Consider the following 17,926-nt stretch of genomic DNA (forward strand, 5'->3'; position numbering starts at 1 on the left):
CCTGGTCTCAATGTTTGTAACTTGGTGTGGCGACCACAGACTCTCATAGGCCTGGCCCAGGCCCGAAGCCCGTGTGCGGCGCGTCGTTGTCCCTCACACGCAGTCCAGTCCGGGGTCACTTTATGGCTGAGTCAGGACCACACTCCACGGCTTTTCCTGTCCCTGACCGTCTGTCAGGATCAGTCCTACGGGTTCTTCCTCGACGCCGTGGAGACCTCCTACGTCTCAAGAGCCACCCCCGGGCTAGCGCACGTGACCGCGTAGGGCGGTGCCGCCGCCGAGTTCCGCCCAGAGTTCGCTACTTCCGCCGGACCGCATAACCCCGCCCCCAGGCCTCGGAGAGCCAATCCACGCGCACGCTGCTTGGCCCCGCCCCTGCGCCCTCCTCAGCGTACGCCCCGCCCTCCGCCCGCCCGCCCGCCGGCCCGCCCGTCAGTCAGTCAGTCAGTCGGACAGGCAGTCGGTCCTAGTTGCTTTGGGCTCTCAAGCTTTCCTGAGCGGCGCCCTCCTTGCTCCTTCCCGCTCAACGGCGGCGGCTGCACCGGCGGCGGCGCGGTCCCTACGGGAGGTGCGGCGTGGGCCGAGAGACGGCCACAGAGCGTCAAGCCCAGCGCGGCGGAGGCGGCGGCGGCCCGGCAACCAACATGGCGGCGGCGGCGGCGGCGGGCGCGGGCCCGGAGATGGTCCGCGGGCAGGTGTTCGACGTGGGGCCGCGCTACACCAACCTCTCGTACATTGGCGAGGGCGCCTACGGCATGGTGTGGTGAGTGTCCACGTCCGCCCGCAGGCCTGGCCGCGCCCGCCCCCCCCACCCACCCCACCTCTCGGGGCCGCAGCGGACGCAGCCGCGGCCTCGTCCACGCCTCGGGCCTCCCGCGCCCCCGACCCCGGGCTTCGCCGCGGTCCGCGCACCGGGGCATGCCCTGGGCCCATCGAGGTTCGGGGTATTGGTCGCGGCACTTGGCGGGTCGGCCCGCGCGGCGTAGAGGGGCGCGGGGGGGGGGGGCGGGGCGGAGGCCAGGACCCGGGCGACCCAGGACCCCCAGGAGGGGAACGGAGCCCCACCCCCCAATTTTCGAGTGTGGTGGTATTTTTGACGTCCGGGTAGAAAGCCAGGAATTCCTCCAGATGCTTGTTGGGGGCGGCGGGGGCCTTGGTCCTGAAAGCGGTTCGCCCCGGTTTGTGTGCAGAAATGATCCTCTCTTTTCCTCCCTCGCCTGTGTCTTCCGCGAATGGCTTTCATTAAATACCTCCGTGGTGCTGAGTGCTCTCCTGCGCAGGCTTTCTAAAAAGCATTAGTTGTGGAATATTTCAATCCTGAAGTTCTTAAATGGATTTTAATATCGTACTGTGGACGTTTCAGGAAGGATAAGTCAGCATCGCTCTCTCCATTTATTAAAAAGTCGTTTGGAGTTGGTCCTAATTTGACTTTCTTCTTTTTTTCTTTACCCCGAGTGAACTCTCTTACCAGCAAAAAGGCATCCAGGCGTCATAGCACCATTACTGTGGACTTTTCCTGTTAGTGTTTTAATGGCCAGTGTATAGATATGCAGCCTTAATGGAGTTCTTGCAGGCGCATGCGGGCTCCCTCATCTTAACCCAGATTCCTCAGGAAGGTTTGGTGACAGCCTTGTTTTTATTAGCACCGACTATCTGTGGTGTATTATGCTGATGAAGACTTGTGGAAGCGTAGGCTCCTTTACATCTGACTCTTGTGACTGTGTCTTTTGTGTTGAATGAAGGAACAAACTAATATTTATTGAACACTTCGTGGCAGGTACTGTGCTTAGGTACATTATTACCTCATTTTATTTGAACTTCCACCTTGAGGGAGGGGAAGGTGGTGATACCATCTCTTTCAGGTGAGAAGGTATTTCAATGTGAAGCCAATTTCGAAGGTCACAACTAAGGAGTCAGACATGAGATTGTAGACTAAGATCCTGTTTCAAATGCTGCAGTTCTTTCCATGACACCCTGCCATCATCCTTAAATAGTGTTACTAATAATTTTACAATTTTAGCATATTTTGCTGTTGTAAAGCAAATGTATTTCAGGAACATTCAAATTTGAGTGATCATAATTTTAGAAATGTCATAGAGGACCTATTTTGCCAAGTATGTTAGCTAGATAGACAAGTTTAAATGCTATTTTTAAAAAACCCACTTTAATTCAACATTGAGTATTCTCATTCTCGTCGGGAGCAAAATGGTTCACAGTATACAACTATGGAAATTAACATGAACTCAGAGGCTTAGGAGCCGAAAGAGAAATTAAATTAGGTCAGGCCTAAAAGAAATAAGGCACTAGAACAGTGGTTCTCAACCTTGGCTGCACATTAGAATCACCTGGGAATCTTTTTAAAATCCTGGTTTCTGGGCCTCATCCTCCAGAAATTCTGTTTCTTTGTTACTAATGTTGTGGCCCCGCCCCATAACAAAGAAACAGAATTTCTGGAGGATGAGGCCCAGAAACCAGGATTTTAAAAAGATTCCCAGGTGATTCTAATGTGCAGCCAAGGTTGATAACCACTGCACTAGAAAGTAATGAAGAGAAAGTACTGCCTGCAGCACCACTTCTCTGTCATATCTGATGGCTGTTGTACCTGCTGGTAAGTATGCCAGTAAATGTTTCATTATGAGAGGCTCAGATTTGCTCTTCAAGCCATTCATCCCCTTTAAAAGAAATTAGCATCTAAAATAGGTACTGAAATAATCTTTAGGTTTAAGACAGTTTCTGTTGTTTATCCTTACCTGAGGATATTTTTTCCATTGATTTTTAGAGAGAGTGGAAGGGTGGGGGGAGAGAGAGAAACATCAATGTGAGAGAGACAACCACCGATTGCCACCCAAACACGCCTGGACTGGACCAGGGTTTATACCTGCAACCAATGTATGTGCCCTTGACTGGGAATTGAACCGGTGACACACTAACCACTAACCTGCATGCGCCAGGGCTAGGTTTAGGATATTTTCATTGAAAGTTTTTTTCTTTTTCCTATTTGATAGGATTTTTACTAGTCTGAAAATAATTTAGATCTGGTAACTTTCTATCACTGCTGCAGACTTAATTTGACCTAAGTATTAGGTGAAATGCCAAATCCTCTTACTTTAATTTTTCTTTTTTAAATAAAATACAAATATAATTGGAATTAAAACCCTGGATCCGTATTACAGCTTTTTATCTTCAGGTTGATGATAGACCTTAGCAAGACTTTAATTATGTTGCATATTATTAGCATTTAATAAATGTTGATTAGCAATGATGGTTGTATGGAGGGCTTCTTAATTGAAATGTTAATATTTGAATAGTAATATTTTTAAAAACATCATGCTTCCAGAAGGTTTTGGGGATTTTCAAGCTTTTTGTGTTGTTTTGCTTTTTTCATTTCCTGAATCAGTTCATTAGGAATTTGCCTTTTCTGTGCAGAGCTCTTTCCTAATCATTATGTGGAGGATATAAAGATGAAGAGTGGAGCTTGAATTGGGCCTTGAAGAGTGGGTGTGATTTTGATAGATAGTAGGCATAAGTGACAGTGTAAACAGTGGAATCTGATCCTGGATTAGATGGCAAATTGTAGAGGACTGTAAAGGCAAAACTGAGTTTGTATATTTGTGCAATGAAGAAGCATCAGTGTTTTTGTAAAGAAGCAGTCATGTGATCAATTTTAAAATTTTAGGGGAAGGTAGGTCAACACAGGTGGAAATAAAAAAGAAAAAACTGAGGTGGGGGGAATCCGTTAGGGCTATTGTAACTCTAGTGGCAGTGGAAGGTAGCAGATGGAGGTGAGAGACTTTATAAGACCTTATAAAGATAGAATTAGATTCGGGCTCTTGTCAGAAGAGTGGTAGAAAGACTTAATCATGGCAAGTGTGGGAAGAAGCAAATGATGAGATCTTAAAGGTAAGAGGCTGAGAGAGGTGGGATTTGGATTGGAGAGCGATTTCTGAGACAAGGCTTGGTGATTAACTGAGTATGGGCATAGTTGTAATTCCACTGCTTCTAGTGTGGGACCCTTGGAGGATGGTGGTGCCATTATTCAAGGAGGAATACCAGAGGTAGAGCAGGTTTGTTAGGGAGAAATAGTGAGCTCTGGTTCAGATTAAGTTTGTGGTGCCTGTTGGCCATTTAGATTATATCCACAAGCATCTTGAAATTTATAACAGGGGAGGTAGAACCTGGAGATGAAAACTTGTGAAAGTTTTAGTATTGCGTGGATGGGCACAGATTCTTATTTGAGGTCATTGGTTAGGTAACATTGCAAATAGATGTTGGGTATGTTCATCTGTTTAGTAAGCAATCTATAGCATTCAGTAGATTTCCAAAGGGTCCATTATCCCAGAAAGATTAAGAGACACTAAAGTAGAATAGAAAGATTAAAGAGATAATTCTGGCAAACAAATACTTTAAGAGGTAGGCAAAGGCAGAGGAACCTGAGGACTGGTGAGATGCATAAGAGTCATGAAAAAAAGAAAGGATATGAGAGGAGAAATTGAAGCTGTATGTTTGATCATCTAATTAAGAAATCTACTTTGAATAAGTTAAATTTGAAACACTTTCTGAATATGACTGAAAGATTATAGGGTTATCTCCATAGAGATACTATTTGAAGCCTTGGGAGTGGACAAGATGAGGAAAAATGTAAAAACTTAGCTAAAGGAATGAATGCCTGATTTTAGGTGTCAATAGAGGGCAAGTTACAGAAGAGGACAGAGAAAGTGTGATCTGAGAGACCAGAGAACCCTGAGTGGGAATTATCAGAGGAGCCAAGGGAGATAGTGGTCATTAAGGGATTAGTATTGGATCAGAATAGGAATAGGATTTGTTGACTTTCAACTCTCCCCTCCCCCCCAAACAGATGGTTCCAACCAAAATTTCATTGTGATCACATTCCCAATGGTACAGTATCCTTATCTATTAAGCTGTTTGTGATTATGACAGACTAGTAGACCTACCATGTAGTCACCACTTTTTTTAACATAATATTAATTAATCATCATATCCATACTGCAAAAGTGGTTACTTTGTAAGTGAGGAAATGAGACAAAGATTAGTTAACTTGCCCAAGGACACACAATTAGGAAGAAATAGAGCATCCCAGTCTGTCTGGTTCTTAAGTGACACTCAACCAAAGATCAGAGTTGAAAAATACATGCTTTCAGTAATAGAAAATAGCTGTTGTCTGCTTTTGCTTGTATCACATTTTAGTCTTTCTAAAAACCTTTAATGCAAGGCCATTCACTCAGAAAATATTTATTGAGCACCTTTTTATGTGCCAGGATTTACATGATCCCTGTCCTTAGAAGGCCTGCATGGCATGGGGCTGTCTTTGTATGGCTTCACATACTTCTGAGGTGGATATTAATGTGTGACTAGGAGTTTGCTTTGAGAAGTGCATTCTAGGTGGAGGAAAATGGACGTGCAAAGGCATAGAAATTTGAAAACAGCACATCAGGTCAAGAAAACCACAAGTGGGGAGGGCAGGAGTATAGGGTGCCTTAGGCAGAAAGCTGGAGTTGAGACAGCTGGGATGGGCAGGGCCAAATCCTGAAGGACATTGTGTACTGCGGAGTTTGGACTTGATTTTATAGGTGAGAGTCATTAAAGCATGGCTCTTTATCTCGTCAAATTTTGTGAATTGTGTTCCCCTTTGTGTCTCTGCCCATTGTGCTACTCTTTTCTTTACTCTTATCTAAGAGTATTCTGGGTGTGTCTTTACCCCCCTGTCCGGGAGTATTTTGAAACATGTGGGCATTGTGGACTTTTGTTGTTGTTACATTGATTGGGGGGTTGTTATTGGCCTTTGGTGGTGGAGGTAGGCATACTAAACAACTTGGAATGCATGGTACAGTCCCTCCGCTAGAGAATCGTCCTTTAAGGCTTATCTGTTCTGTAAACTTGCCTTTATTACTCCCTGCTATACCACTCCCTCCCTCCCTCCCTGGAACTGGGTATTTACATCACCTGTTTGAAAGGCAGGGCCAGCAGCAGTAGTAGTATCTATAAAAGCTCAAGACTTGGAAACAGATTTGGATTCAGATTCTTAGTTTTGCTTGTTAACTCTTAAATTTAAATATAAATAAAGTAGTCTCTTATATGCTTTTTGGAGCTCAAAGATGTGAGGAGACCAACTTACATGAGCAACAGAAAATCCAGTGTTTCTAGCAGAGTTTTGAGTGCAAATAAAACTCAGAACAAAATTAAATTTGATATTTATAACATCCCTAATGTGCTCCTAGTGGTTAGCTATAACTGATACACCATTCCCATAAATTTGATTTGTGAATGTTCTCAATTCTGAAGTATTTATAAAAATATTTTTATGAGAAGTATCCAAGTTGGGTTTTCCTGGGAACCATATATAAAACTTATTCCTCACCTTACTTACATTAATGCACCTACTAAGTTAAAAAAACAACAACTGATTTGCCAATAAATATCCAGAGCTACTTTACCTTACATCAAGTCTACTTCACCCACCTACGTGCCTAAACCTGAGGTGCTGTTTATCCCTTTTTGCTTCTCTTTTCTCAGTTACTTCTTGGGGCTTCTACACATTAGAAAACCAACAGGATAGATGTCTTCCAAGGTCCCTCTCAGATTCTCAGTCTTAGGGCAGGCTCTGGATTCTAAACCTATGGCCTGTAGGAGCAAGGTTCACAGCCAGTGAATACATAGCAGAACTGAGATTTGTCTAGATCTCCAAACCTGTGATTTTTTCTTTAAATTTAAATCTTTATTGTTTAAAGTATTACATATGTCTCCTTTTTTCCCCATTGACCTCTCCCCAGCCACTCCCACTGATTTGTGTGTTTTTTTAACTACTGTAGGTTTTCCTCTGTTATTCCAAGCTACCTGGAAACATGCTTCTTGTATATAACCTGTGTTCCTTTATTGGCACCAAAGTATAAAATGATGGTTGTCATAGTTGACTTGAGCCTGTTGAGGAGGGTGAAGAGGGAGAAACTGGATACCTGGAAGGAATGAGGGCGATAGGGTCAAAGCAACTTAGTTTTTATCAGGAAGATAGTGTTGATTTCTTCTCACTCTTCCTACTCATCTCTACTAGTTTCTTGATTTTTATTCATTTACTAATATTAAGTATTATCTGATGTAGGTGGTAGAATCAAAGTCGTGAGCAAAAGTGGTTTTTACACTGGTATTTACAGTCCAACAGGAACGTAATAACATTTACTGAGTATTATGAGGTGCATAGTGCTACTGGAGGGTATAAAAGGTGGACTAAGTTTAATGAGAAGCCTGGGAGGAGTTCCTGGAGGAAGTGGTGTTAAGCTGGGACCTGGAGAATGACTAGGAGCTAGCTAAGTGAAAGGTAGAGTGCTGGAGTGTTTCAGGCACTACCTTGTAGATATGAGTTTATGATTGAGATCCAGGGTCTTTCTCATGCTACCAACGGGAAAGGAAGTACAGTTAAAGCTTCAGGTACGGTTGCAACTAGGAACTAGAAAATAGATGAAGGCATCTACCTCCCTTCATCCCTGCACCACTGTTTTTGTTTTTCTTTTCTTTTTTACCACTTCCCGATGCACTTAGCATAAGAGAGCTGACCCATGCTTCCCCAAGGTATGTGCTTTTAATTCTCTGATTTCTGGGGGGGAGAATCTGATCCAGCTCGGAATAGTGTCCACCTCTGGTCCAGTCAGCTGAGGCTCAAGGTGGGGTCATTTGATAAGGTTGGATATCTCTAAGGTATGAGCTGTGGGGTTGGGGGTAGTCAAAAGATGTTTCTCATTGATTACTGCCTTGACAGGTAAAAGTTCTGGTGCTGTTTCCCCTGCTCTTCTCTAGGCTGGAATTGGTCCCTGCTGTTGGAGCCTATAAGGAAGGGAAGGAGAGGAGGGGGAGTAATTGAGGCAGGAGAAGGGCTTTGGACTACTCTTCTATTTTCCTGTCTCTGGCAGTGTAGGGGTGGCAGCTAAATCGGGTGGCATCTCTTATATATAATATATACATATCCTATATAATAAAAGGCTAATATGCAAATTGTCCCCTCGACCGGGAGTTCAACTCGGAGTTTGACCAGGGGGCAGGGCTGGCCAGCCAACCACCTGCAGGCCCCCCCCGCCCCCGTCAGCCCGATTGGGGCAGGCCGGCTGGACCCCACCCATGCACACATTTGTGCACTGGGCCTCTAGTATTATATATAAAACATGTGACATACATGTGAGTTATGCAACCTAACAATAAACACCTAAGACCTCACCCCCACTGGGTGACTTTTTTTTTTTTTTTTTTTTTTTTTTTATTTTTATTGATTTTTTACCGAGAGGAAGGGAGAGGGATAGAGAGTTAGAAACATCGATGAGAGAGAAACATAGATCAGCTACCTCATGCACACTCCCTACTGGGGATGTGCCTGCAACCAAGGTACATGCCCTTGACCGGAATCGAACCTGGGACCCTTGAGTCCGCAGGCGGACGCTCTATCCACTGAGCCAAACCGGTTAGGGCACTGGGTGACTTCTTAATCCAATTGACTGAGGCCATCATTCTGAAACCTGGCCACAGTCCACATCCCAGAGTTTTATCTACTTTCTGGAGTGGGTATGAGCGTGAGCTTTGACTATGTATATGGAACTTGAGCCTTGTTAATGTAGTAAGGGGACAACACACCTGAGGGTTGTGAGGATTAAGTGAGATATGTAGGTGAAGTGCAGGGCACACAATCTCTGGTTAATGCTCTAATTGTTGTTATTCCATCAAAGTAAATGGGTTTGGCAAGACCCCATCCTCCCTTACCTCCCTTACCTCAGTTTCTCAGAATACTATCTTGGAGTGTAAAGGGGAAAGTGCAGAAATAAAAATATTAGACTTGGGGTCACACAGGTTGTGTGTTGAGTTCCAGTTATGTGATCTTGTGATCTCATTCTTGTCCTTTGATTTAACAGTTAGAGAATCTTCTATGCCAGGCCCTGGGCCATGTTCCTGCCCTCCCTCAAGAATGTTGTTGTGAGCCCTAACCAGTTTGGCTCAGTGGATAGAGCATCAGCCTGTGGACTCAAGGGTCCCAGGTTTGATTCCAGTCAAGGGCATATACCTTGGTTGTGGGCACATTCCCAGTAGGGAGTGTGCAGGAGGCAGCTGATGGATGTTTCTCTCTCATCAATGTTTCTAACTCTCTATCCCTCTCCCTTCCTCTCTGTAAAAAATCAATAAAATATATTTTTTTAAAAAAAGAATGTTGTTGTGTAGTGTTGGGGACAGGCTGATAAGGAAGTAAATTACTGTGTAACATGGTAAAAACACTTATGAGATCATTCTGGACAGAACAGCTAACTCTACCTGGGCGTTCTAGTTATAAATTAATTCAACAAATTGTGTATGTACTGGACACATTATAGTTGTGCACATACATCAGTGAATAGACCATCTCAGAGAGCTTACTGTCAGATGGTTGCCAATGGGAGAGGCTTGAAGAGAGGATTAGAAAGGCTTGATCAGGGCCCTGGCTTTAAGTTCCTTCTAATGAATTTCCTTTTATTTCTCTTTATAGCACTTATCACAAACATGGGTCTTAAATACTTTTTTTCAAAGTCTATTGATATGTCATTTAATTTTAAATGTCCCTCCTTGTTTCTGAATTTGGAAAACTGAAAAAGGTGGCTTATGCACAAAACTCTTTTTCTTTTTTTCTCTTTAAATCCTAACTCGAGGACATTTTCATTGATTTTTAGAGGGGAGGGGGAAAGAGAAATATCAATGTGTGACTAGGGCCTGGAATCAAACCCGAAATCTACTAGTAGATTTGTGCCCTGACCAGGAATGGATCCCAAGACCTTTTGGTATACAGGAAGAAGCTCCTACCAACTGAGCCACACAGGCAAAGGGTGAACAAAAGTGTTTTTAAGTGGGTTATTTCTATATTTACTAAATGAACATAAAGCACTTCTGAGCAGTTTCTATAGTAAGCAGATGATATTTGTTTTCCTTTTTCTTACATATGTCCCCTAAAATGTTGAGAATTTCAAGCCATGTCATAATTGCCCCAACTCAAGATTCATATTTTATTGTAAGAAATAAAACTATGTTTTACAAATAAAAGGTTAGTGGGACAGCCTAACCAAGGAAATTAGTAGTTTCTTCCTCAGCCAGTCAGGATCCTCTACACAAATTCAAACATTGTTGCTCTAATTTGCAATACTGTTTTAATAACTAGCATTGTTGGGCTTGTGTTTCCTAGCTCAGGTACCTTCAGAGCCTTTTGCCCAAGTGTTAGAGGCATAACTGATGTATGAGTGTAATGCAGATTCTGAGAATTCCGTTTAAGGCCAAATGGAGAGAATATGAAGACAGCAGCTCCTGCCAAATTATCAGGGTCCCACATTTTGCAGATTGAATCATAATTTGGGTTAACAAGCTTTTTTTTTGTTAATTTTTTCCCCATTGATTTTTATTTTTATTTTTTAAAAATATATTTTATTGATATTTTACAGAGAGGAAGGGAGAGGGATAGAGATTTAGAAGCATGGATGAGAGAGAAACATCGATCAGCTGCCTCCTGCACACTTCCTACTGGGGATGTGCCCGCAACCAAGGTACATGCCCTTGGCTGGAATCGAACCTAGGACCTTTTAGTCTGCAGGCCGACGCTCTGTCCACTGAGCCAAACCGGTTAGGGCCCCATTGATTTTTAGAGAGTGAAAGGGAGGGACGGAGGGAGAGGAAAAGAGAGAGAGAGATCGATTGGTTGCCTCCCATACACCCTCTGACTGGGCCAGGGATAAAACCTGCAATCCAGGTATATGCCCTTGACTGGGAATTGAACCCTTGACCCTTTGGTGGTTGGGCTGATGCTCTAACCATTGAGTACACAGACCCGGACAACAAGCTATTTTCAAATGCTCGTTCTCCTTACAGCGTTGACACCTCATTCACCCCTTTATACTATTAGTAATTTTTCAAAAATTAACCAAGTGGCAAGCTGTCTCTAGTTTTCTACCTGTTATTTTAAAATAGCTATATGGGCATGCCATAAAATTGTTTGTTTTGTTAATCTTCACCTGAGGATATTTTCTATTGATTTTTAGAGATAGTGGAAGGGAGGGGGAAAGATAGAAAGTGAAACATAGATGTGAGAGAGAGAAATCAATCAGTTGCCTTCCAACACGTACCTGGACCAGGGCTGGGGATCGAGCGTGCAACTGAGATATGTGCCTTTGACTGGAATCGAACCCAGACCCTTTAGTCCACAGGCTGATGCTCTATTCACTGAGCCAAACTGATCAGGGCAAATTTACAACATTGTGCAACCATCACCACAATTCCAGTTTTAGGACATTTCCATCATTCCAAAAAGTTTTCTCTTGTCATTTATAGTCAATTCCCACCCCCAGGCAACCCTGATCTGCTCTCTGACTTGCCTGCTCTAGAACTTTAATGTAAATGGAATCATGCAAGGTAATAGTTTTTTGTCTCTGGTGTTTTCTTCACTTACAGTGTTTGGAGGTTCATCCATGTTGTTGCCAGGATCAGTAGCTTGTATCTTTTTGTCATCAAATAGTGATTCATTTGGATGGTGATATCACATCATGGACATTTGAAATGTTTCCAGTTTTTGTCTGTTATAAATAGTGGTGCTAGGGACATTCATTTGTAAGTTGTTGTGTGGACATATGTTTTCATTTCTTTTGGGTACTTAGGAGTTGGAGTTGCTGGGTCATAAATGATTTATGTGTGTTTGGCAGGGGAGGAGATGGTAAAGTGATTTTATTTTAAACTGTAGTAAAACTAGATTAATTTATTGAACAAATATAAATACCCTATGTTCTGGCCACTGTTTTAGGCACTGAGAATAGAGAGGTGAATATAGTACCAGCCCTAGAGAAGCTTAATTTTCAGTGAAGATAAACTACCACAGGTACTTAACATTTTGCTTGCTGATAAGTGCTATGAAGAAAATTAAAATGGGGTAAAGGTAGAGAGTGGAAAGGGGAGGGCTTTTTCCAGTAATTTTATATCATTTTTAATGCTACACATTTAACATTTTTTAAACATACGGAAATATTACAAGGACAAGTGCAAATTTTTACCACGAATCTTTTGAGAGTAAATTGCTGATAAAAACGCCCCACCTCAACAGAACACTTTGGTGAAATGTTATTTCACCAAACAAGGACTGTCTCCTACATAATATTGTAGTCGTCACCATCAGGAAGTTAACACTAACTCTTTCCTAATTCCTACTCTTTAGAACCTGTTCAATAATCACATGTTGCATTTAGTTGTCCTTTCTCTTTGGTCTCCTTCATGCTGGAGCAGTTCCTCAGATTTTCTTTCTTTTTTAAAAAAAATATATTTTATTGATTTTAGAGAGAAAGGGAGAGGGAGATATAGAAACATCAATGATGAGAGAGAATCATTGGTCAGCTGCCTCCTGCACGTCCCCCACTGGGGATCAAGCCCGAAACCCAGGCATGTGCCCTTGGCCGGAATCAATTCCGGGACCCCTCAGTCCTCATCGAGCCAATCCAGCTAGGGCCTCAGATTCTCTTTTGCATTAAATGCCTTGACACTTGAGAATTGGTCTGTTTTAACTGTTTTAAAAAACCAGCAAACTATTTTCAAAAGTAGCTGTACAATTTTACATTTCCATCATCAATGTATAAGGCATTCCAGTACTTCACATTCTTACCAACACTTGGTTTAGTCAATCTTTTTAATTATACCCCATCCAGTGAGTTTCACTTTGCATTTCCTTCATGACTAATGATGATGAGCATCTCTTCATGTGCTTGTTAACCAATTGTATATTTTGTTTGGTGATGTGTCTATTTATATCCTCTGTCCATTTGAAACTGATTCAATTTTGATATATGTAGTTTAGCATTCTCCAGGTTTTTCTTTAGAATAAGGATAGCCAAGAATTTGAAGCATAATTCGAATCTAATCATGAGATAGCACCATACAAACCTGAGTTTAGGGATATTCTACAAAAGAACTAGCCTGTGCTCTTCAAAAATGATAAGATCAGCCTGGCCAGTGTGGTCCAGTGGTTGAGCATCAACCTATGAGCTAGGAGGTCATAGTTCGATTCCTGGTCAGGGCATATGCCTGGGTTATGGGCTCGATCCCCAGTTGGGGGTGTGCAGGAGGCAGCTGATCAATGATTCTCTCTCATCACTGATGTGTCAACGCTCCAACCAATTGAGCCACCCAGGTAGGTCTATAGTGAAATTTTTTTAAATCAATAAAACCAGCCTTTTGCTGTAAAACTCTTGTTGAAAATACCAGTTTTTGTAATTCTAGCCAATATTTTTTCATTATTTAATTTAGTCTTGAACTTTCCTGTGCTTTGCTCCAGAATGTGAAAGAGGGAGAAAGAGAACCTTCCACTCTTCTCCCTACAGGCATATTCTCTCAGGAATGATTTGTTCTGCTCCCTTTACTCCTGAGCTTGCCTTCTGTACTGACTGCAGACCCAGCACTTCACTCAGAACTGATGCTCTCATCATTTTTTGTGTCTTTCTCAATTTTGGTCCTTCTGGACTGGTGGCTTTTTTCTGAAGAGGAAACTCACAGCATCCCCTATCCCCCCCCCCCCGCCCCCCCCCCCCCAAAAAAAAAGAAAGAAAGAAATGATTTTGATCGTTCCGGAGATTTGATGTTATACACCGTTTTCTTTTTTAAACGTTTCATCCACTTTGCTGAAACACACCTGGTTTTCCAAGTCTTTGACCCTTTGTTCTTAGTTCTCGGGCTCTCACGTTCAGTGCAGTTTCTCTGGGTGACCTCATCCAAATTCCTACCTCCTGAAAACTTCTCTCCTAAACAAACAAACAAAAAGGCCAACCCACCCAGGTGCTGACATAGTTGTCTCCTCCAGTTCTTACCCACTGCTCTGCCCTTCAGCTTCATCTGCTCTGTTGGACTTGTTCTCAGCAAGCCCCCCCCCCCCCCCCCCCCCGCTAAAATCTAAACACTTATACTATATACTATTGAGTCTTATTTCCCCCTTTTCCATGTATCTGTGACTCCAACATGGAATGAGAACATAATATTAAGTTTTATTCAAAACAGGTAATTTATATAGCAGTTCCCCATTTGTTGGGCATTTGAATTGCTTCAGTTTTTAACTTTTAAAGTGATATAGCTATATACAGTTTTGGTACAAACAGGCTCCCCACTCCCTGTGAGTAATTTTCTTGGAATCTATTTCTCAAAAATGAGATGACTAGGACAAAAGTAGCGTGTGGCCAGATTGTTCTTCAGAAACAGCATTTGAATTTCTGCTGCTACTGTTAATTTTTTTTCCTTTCTTACTATTAATCTTTAAAAGTCCCTCTTTGTTCTGCCTGTTCCCTTTTGCTGTGACAATATGGCATTATTCTTTTATTTATAATTGAGTAGAAGTAATGTAGAACTTTATAGGTGCCTTGTTTTTGGTTTAATATGTATGGCTAACTTTTTTCTAAGTTTTACCTATTTGATGTTTGAGCTGTATTTTAATTATTGGACCATTTATGTACTAGAAGCTGGGTATTAATGTGTACTTTCTGAAAGCTTTAAACATATGCGATCAAATTCATTAACTAATTCTTTGCTATGTTATTTTATTGCATCAGGATTGGTAAAATACACTAAGAAACCTTTAAATTTAGCCTTTTAACCTGTGTGGAAATTATTGTGGAAGAAGAGTACTACATTTAATATATGTTTATTGATTTCAAAGAAGAAGGGAGAGGGGGAGAGAGATACAAACATCAATGATGAGCGAGAATCAATGATTGGCTGCCTCCTGCATACCCCCTACTGGGGGTGGAGCCCACAACCCGGGCATGTGCCCTTGAGTGGAATTGAACCTGGGACCCTTCAGTCCGCAGGCCGAAGCTCTAGCCACTGAGCCAAACCAGCTAGGGCAGAGAGTGCTACATTTAAACACTTAATTTTATTTATCTTATTCCATATCAATAGTTTAGGTTTTATCAGTATTTATAAATTGCTTTCCACTTCATCTAATTTCACATGAGTTTTCATATTAAACATACAGATATTTACTTAGGTCTTTCTGAAACCTAATTGTTCATTGATTTAGCTATTATTTTTAACTATACCTGGCATTATAAGCTTTTTACTTTTTCATTTTCCCCAGAAATTTACTTTTTAATTTCTTAGCAGGGCATCTACCTTGAGTCTTTGTTAAATCCCATACTCTGGTGAAGTGGGTTGGCTAAGATAAAAAAATATCAAGATGCCTTTTTCTCCCTCTTCCCTACCCCAAAAACTCAGAGCCAGTTTGTCTTCTTGCTCCAGGCTCTTGTTTCCTGTGCCTTGTACTGGTTTTATTAGCTCTTCAGATACAGTGATCTGTAAAAAGAAAGATTAAAAAAAAAAAGAGAGAAACCATGCTTGCTTGCTTTTTTTTTTTTTTTTTAAGATATCTAATTCCAGGACATCACCCTAAAAAGAAACCCTGCACCCATTACGAGTCACTCCCATTTTCTCCTCTAGTAACCAACCCCTGTCTCCTTAACCCCTGCCAATGTGGAGCTCTTTGTCTGAGTGTGCTTGTATCCTTTTGCATTCTTTCTTCTTTATCTTTCCACATGCATTTTACTGTTTTAAACTGTCAGGATTTACTTCTCAGAGACATTGTTTTTTATTGGCATTGACTCATAAAATCAATTTAGAGAATAATCATCTTTACTTATTTTTAATTTTCCCTGTTGGGCCCAAGTGTGTGTCATCTTCTAGTTCTATTTCTGTATTCTCAGATTTTTTTTATCCTCCCCACTATTTAGCTTTGTTATTCTTCCCTTTTCTGAGTCTATTAGGTTTAACTGATTAGTAGGCATACTTTGTTTTTTCATTCTTGCCAATGATGCCCTTTTTTTCTGTTTTATTTCAAATTCACAAAATATTATTTGATTCTTAGGAATTTCTTTTTTTTTTTTTTTAAATATATATTTTATTGATTTTTTACAGAGAGGAAGGGAGAGAGATAGAGAGTTAGAAACATCGATGAGAGAGAAACATCGATCAGCTGCCTCCTGCACACCTCCTACTGGGGATGTGCCCGCAACCCAGGTACATGCCCTTGACCGGAATCGAACCTGGGACCCTTCAGTCTGCAGGCCGACGCTCTATCCACTGAGCCAAACCGGTTTTGGCAATTCTTAGGAATTTCTGAATAGTTAATCTTAACTCTATTATTGTAGATTAATTCTTTCTTTTTAAATCTGTTTTCCAGCTCTGATGGTTTCACCTGCATTGTCTTCTATTTAACTGCCTAATTTCTGTCATCATTATAAATTATCATCTTACAATTTACATTTTGTTTGGCTCATTTTTAAAAAAATCCTGTTTCTGCTGTTCACAGACATCTTTTTTGTTTTAAATTATTTTGTAATATGTCATGGTTTTGCAGTATATATTCTGGTCTGTTCTTATTTAGCATTCTTTTTATATATAACACTGTAAATGTTGTTAATGAGCTCCATGCTGTCTTTATCTCCATTGTTAATAGACTTGACTCTTTTTGCCAAGCCTGCTTTTTTTTCCTCGTGGGCTCTAGTTAACCACTCCCAGCTCCTGGGTTGCCCTTTAAAATTTGCTTGCTGTGTTCCTTCAGTTGAGTTTATCTTTGTTCTTTGTTTATAACATGTTTCTTTATTTTGTTTGGTTTTGAAGGAAGAGGCATTCTGTGTCATTTCTCACTTAAAGCTTCTCAAAATTCTTTTGTGTAAGACTTTCTGAACACATTCTTGTATAATGGAAAGAACACAGATTTCAGAAGAAAGACCAAGAGTTGATTCTAGCCCTCTCATTGGGCTGCTTTGGCTGGCTAAGGCACTTAGACTCTATGGCAGGACTTTAACTCTTTTAAGTTTTATATAGTTACTAGAGGCCTGGTGCACAAAAATTTGTGCACTCAGGGAGGGGGGTCCCTCAGCCCGGCCTGTGCCCTCTTGCAGTCTGGGACCCCTTAAGGGATGACCACCTGCTGGCTTAGGCCCGCTCCCCGGGAGATTGGGCCTAACCTGGCAATCAGACATCCCTCTGGCAGCCCGGGAGCCCTCGGGGGATGTCCACTTGCCAGTGGGGAGCAGGCTTAAGCTGCAGTCTAACATCCTTAGTGCTGCTGAGGAGGCGGGAGAGGCTCCCACCACCACTGCTGTACTGGCAGCCATCAGCCTGGCTTGTGGCTGAGCAGAGCTCCCCCTTTGGGTGCGCACTGACCACCAGGGGGCAGCTCCTGCATTGAGCGTCTGCCCCCTGGTGGTCAATGTGTGTTATAGTGACCAGTCATTCCCAGTCGTTCTGCTGTTAGGGTCAGTTTGCATATTACCCTTTTATTATATAGGATAGAGGCCTGGTGCATGGGTGGGGGCTGGCTGGTTTGCTCTGAAGGGTGTCCCGGATCAGGGTGGGGGTCCTGCTAGGGTGCCTGGCCAGCCTGGGTGAGGGGCTGATGGGTGTTTGCAGGCTGGTCACACCCCCTTCAGGGTGGGGGTCCCCATTGGGGTGCCTGGCCAGCCTGGGTGAGGGGCTGATGGCTGTTTGTAGGCTGGTCACACCCCCTTCAGGGTGGGGGTCCCCACTGGGGTGCCCGGCCAGCCTGGGTGAGGAGCTGATGGCTGTTTGTAGGGTGGTCAAGCCCCCCCAGTGGGGACCCTCACCTCATGGAGGTTTGGCCAGCCTGGCTGAGGGGCTGGTGGCTGTTTTCAGGCTGGCCAAGCCCCCTGGCAACCGAAGCTCCCAGCCTCTCCTTTTTTTCTTTTTTTTTATTCTGGGATTTATTTACCTTCTATAATTGAAACTTTGTTGCCTTCAGTGGAACTCAGAGCCTGCCGCAGCAGGCGGGAAGCTTGGCTTCCTCCATCACTGGAGCAACCAAGCCTCCTGCTTGCTCCAGCTCCCTGGCTGCCGGCCGCCATCTTGGTTGGGTTAATTTGCATATAGTCACTCTGAT

The 17,926-nt window shown here is 42.6% G+C and overlaps 1 protein-coding gene across 1 annotated transcript in view; it reads left to right on the top strand.

Annotated features, from left to right (window-relative positions):
- The first annotated feature begins 428 nt into the window (after window positions 1-428).
- Window positions 429-17,926, top strand: part of MAPK1 (mitogen-activated protein kinase 1) — a 79,375-nt gene continuing 61,877 nt past the window's right edge. Inside the window, exon 1 of the mRNA XM_070399959.1 lies at window positions 429-763. Within this exon, the coding sequence (XP_070256060.1) occupies window positions 645-763 (119 nt within the window). The 5' untranslated portion in view covers window positions 429-644. The remainder of the gene's footprint in view (window positions 764-17,926) is intronic.

The sequence above is a fragment of the Myotis yumanensis genome, unplaced genomic scaffold, assembly GCF_028538775.1.
Source record: "Myotis yumanensis isolate MYYU_CA2020_CCGP unplaced genomic scaffold, mMyoYum1.0.hap1 SCAF_19, whole genome shotgun sequence".
NCBI lineage: Eukaryota > Metazoa > Chordata > Mammalia > Chiroptera > Vespertilionidae > Myotis > Myotis yumanensis.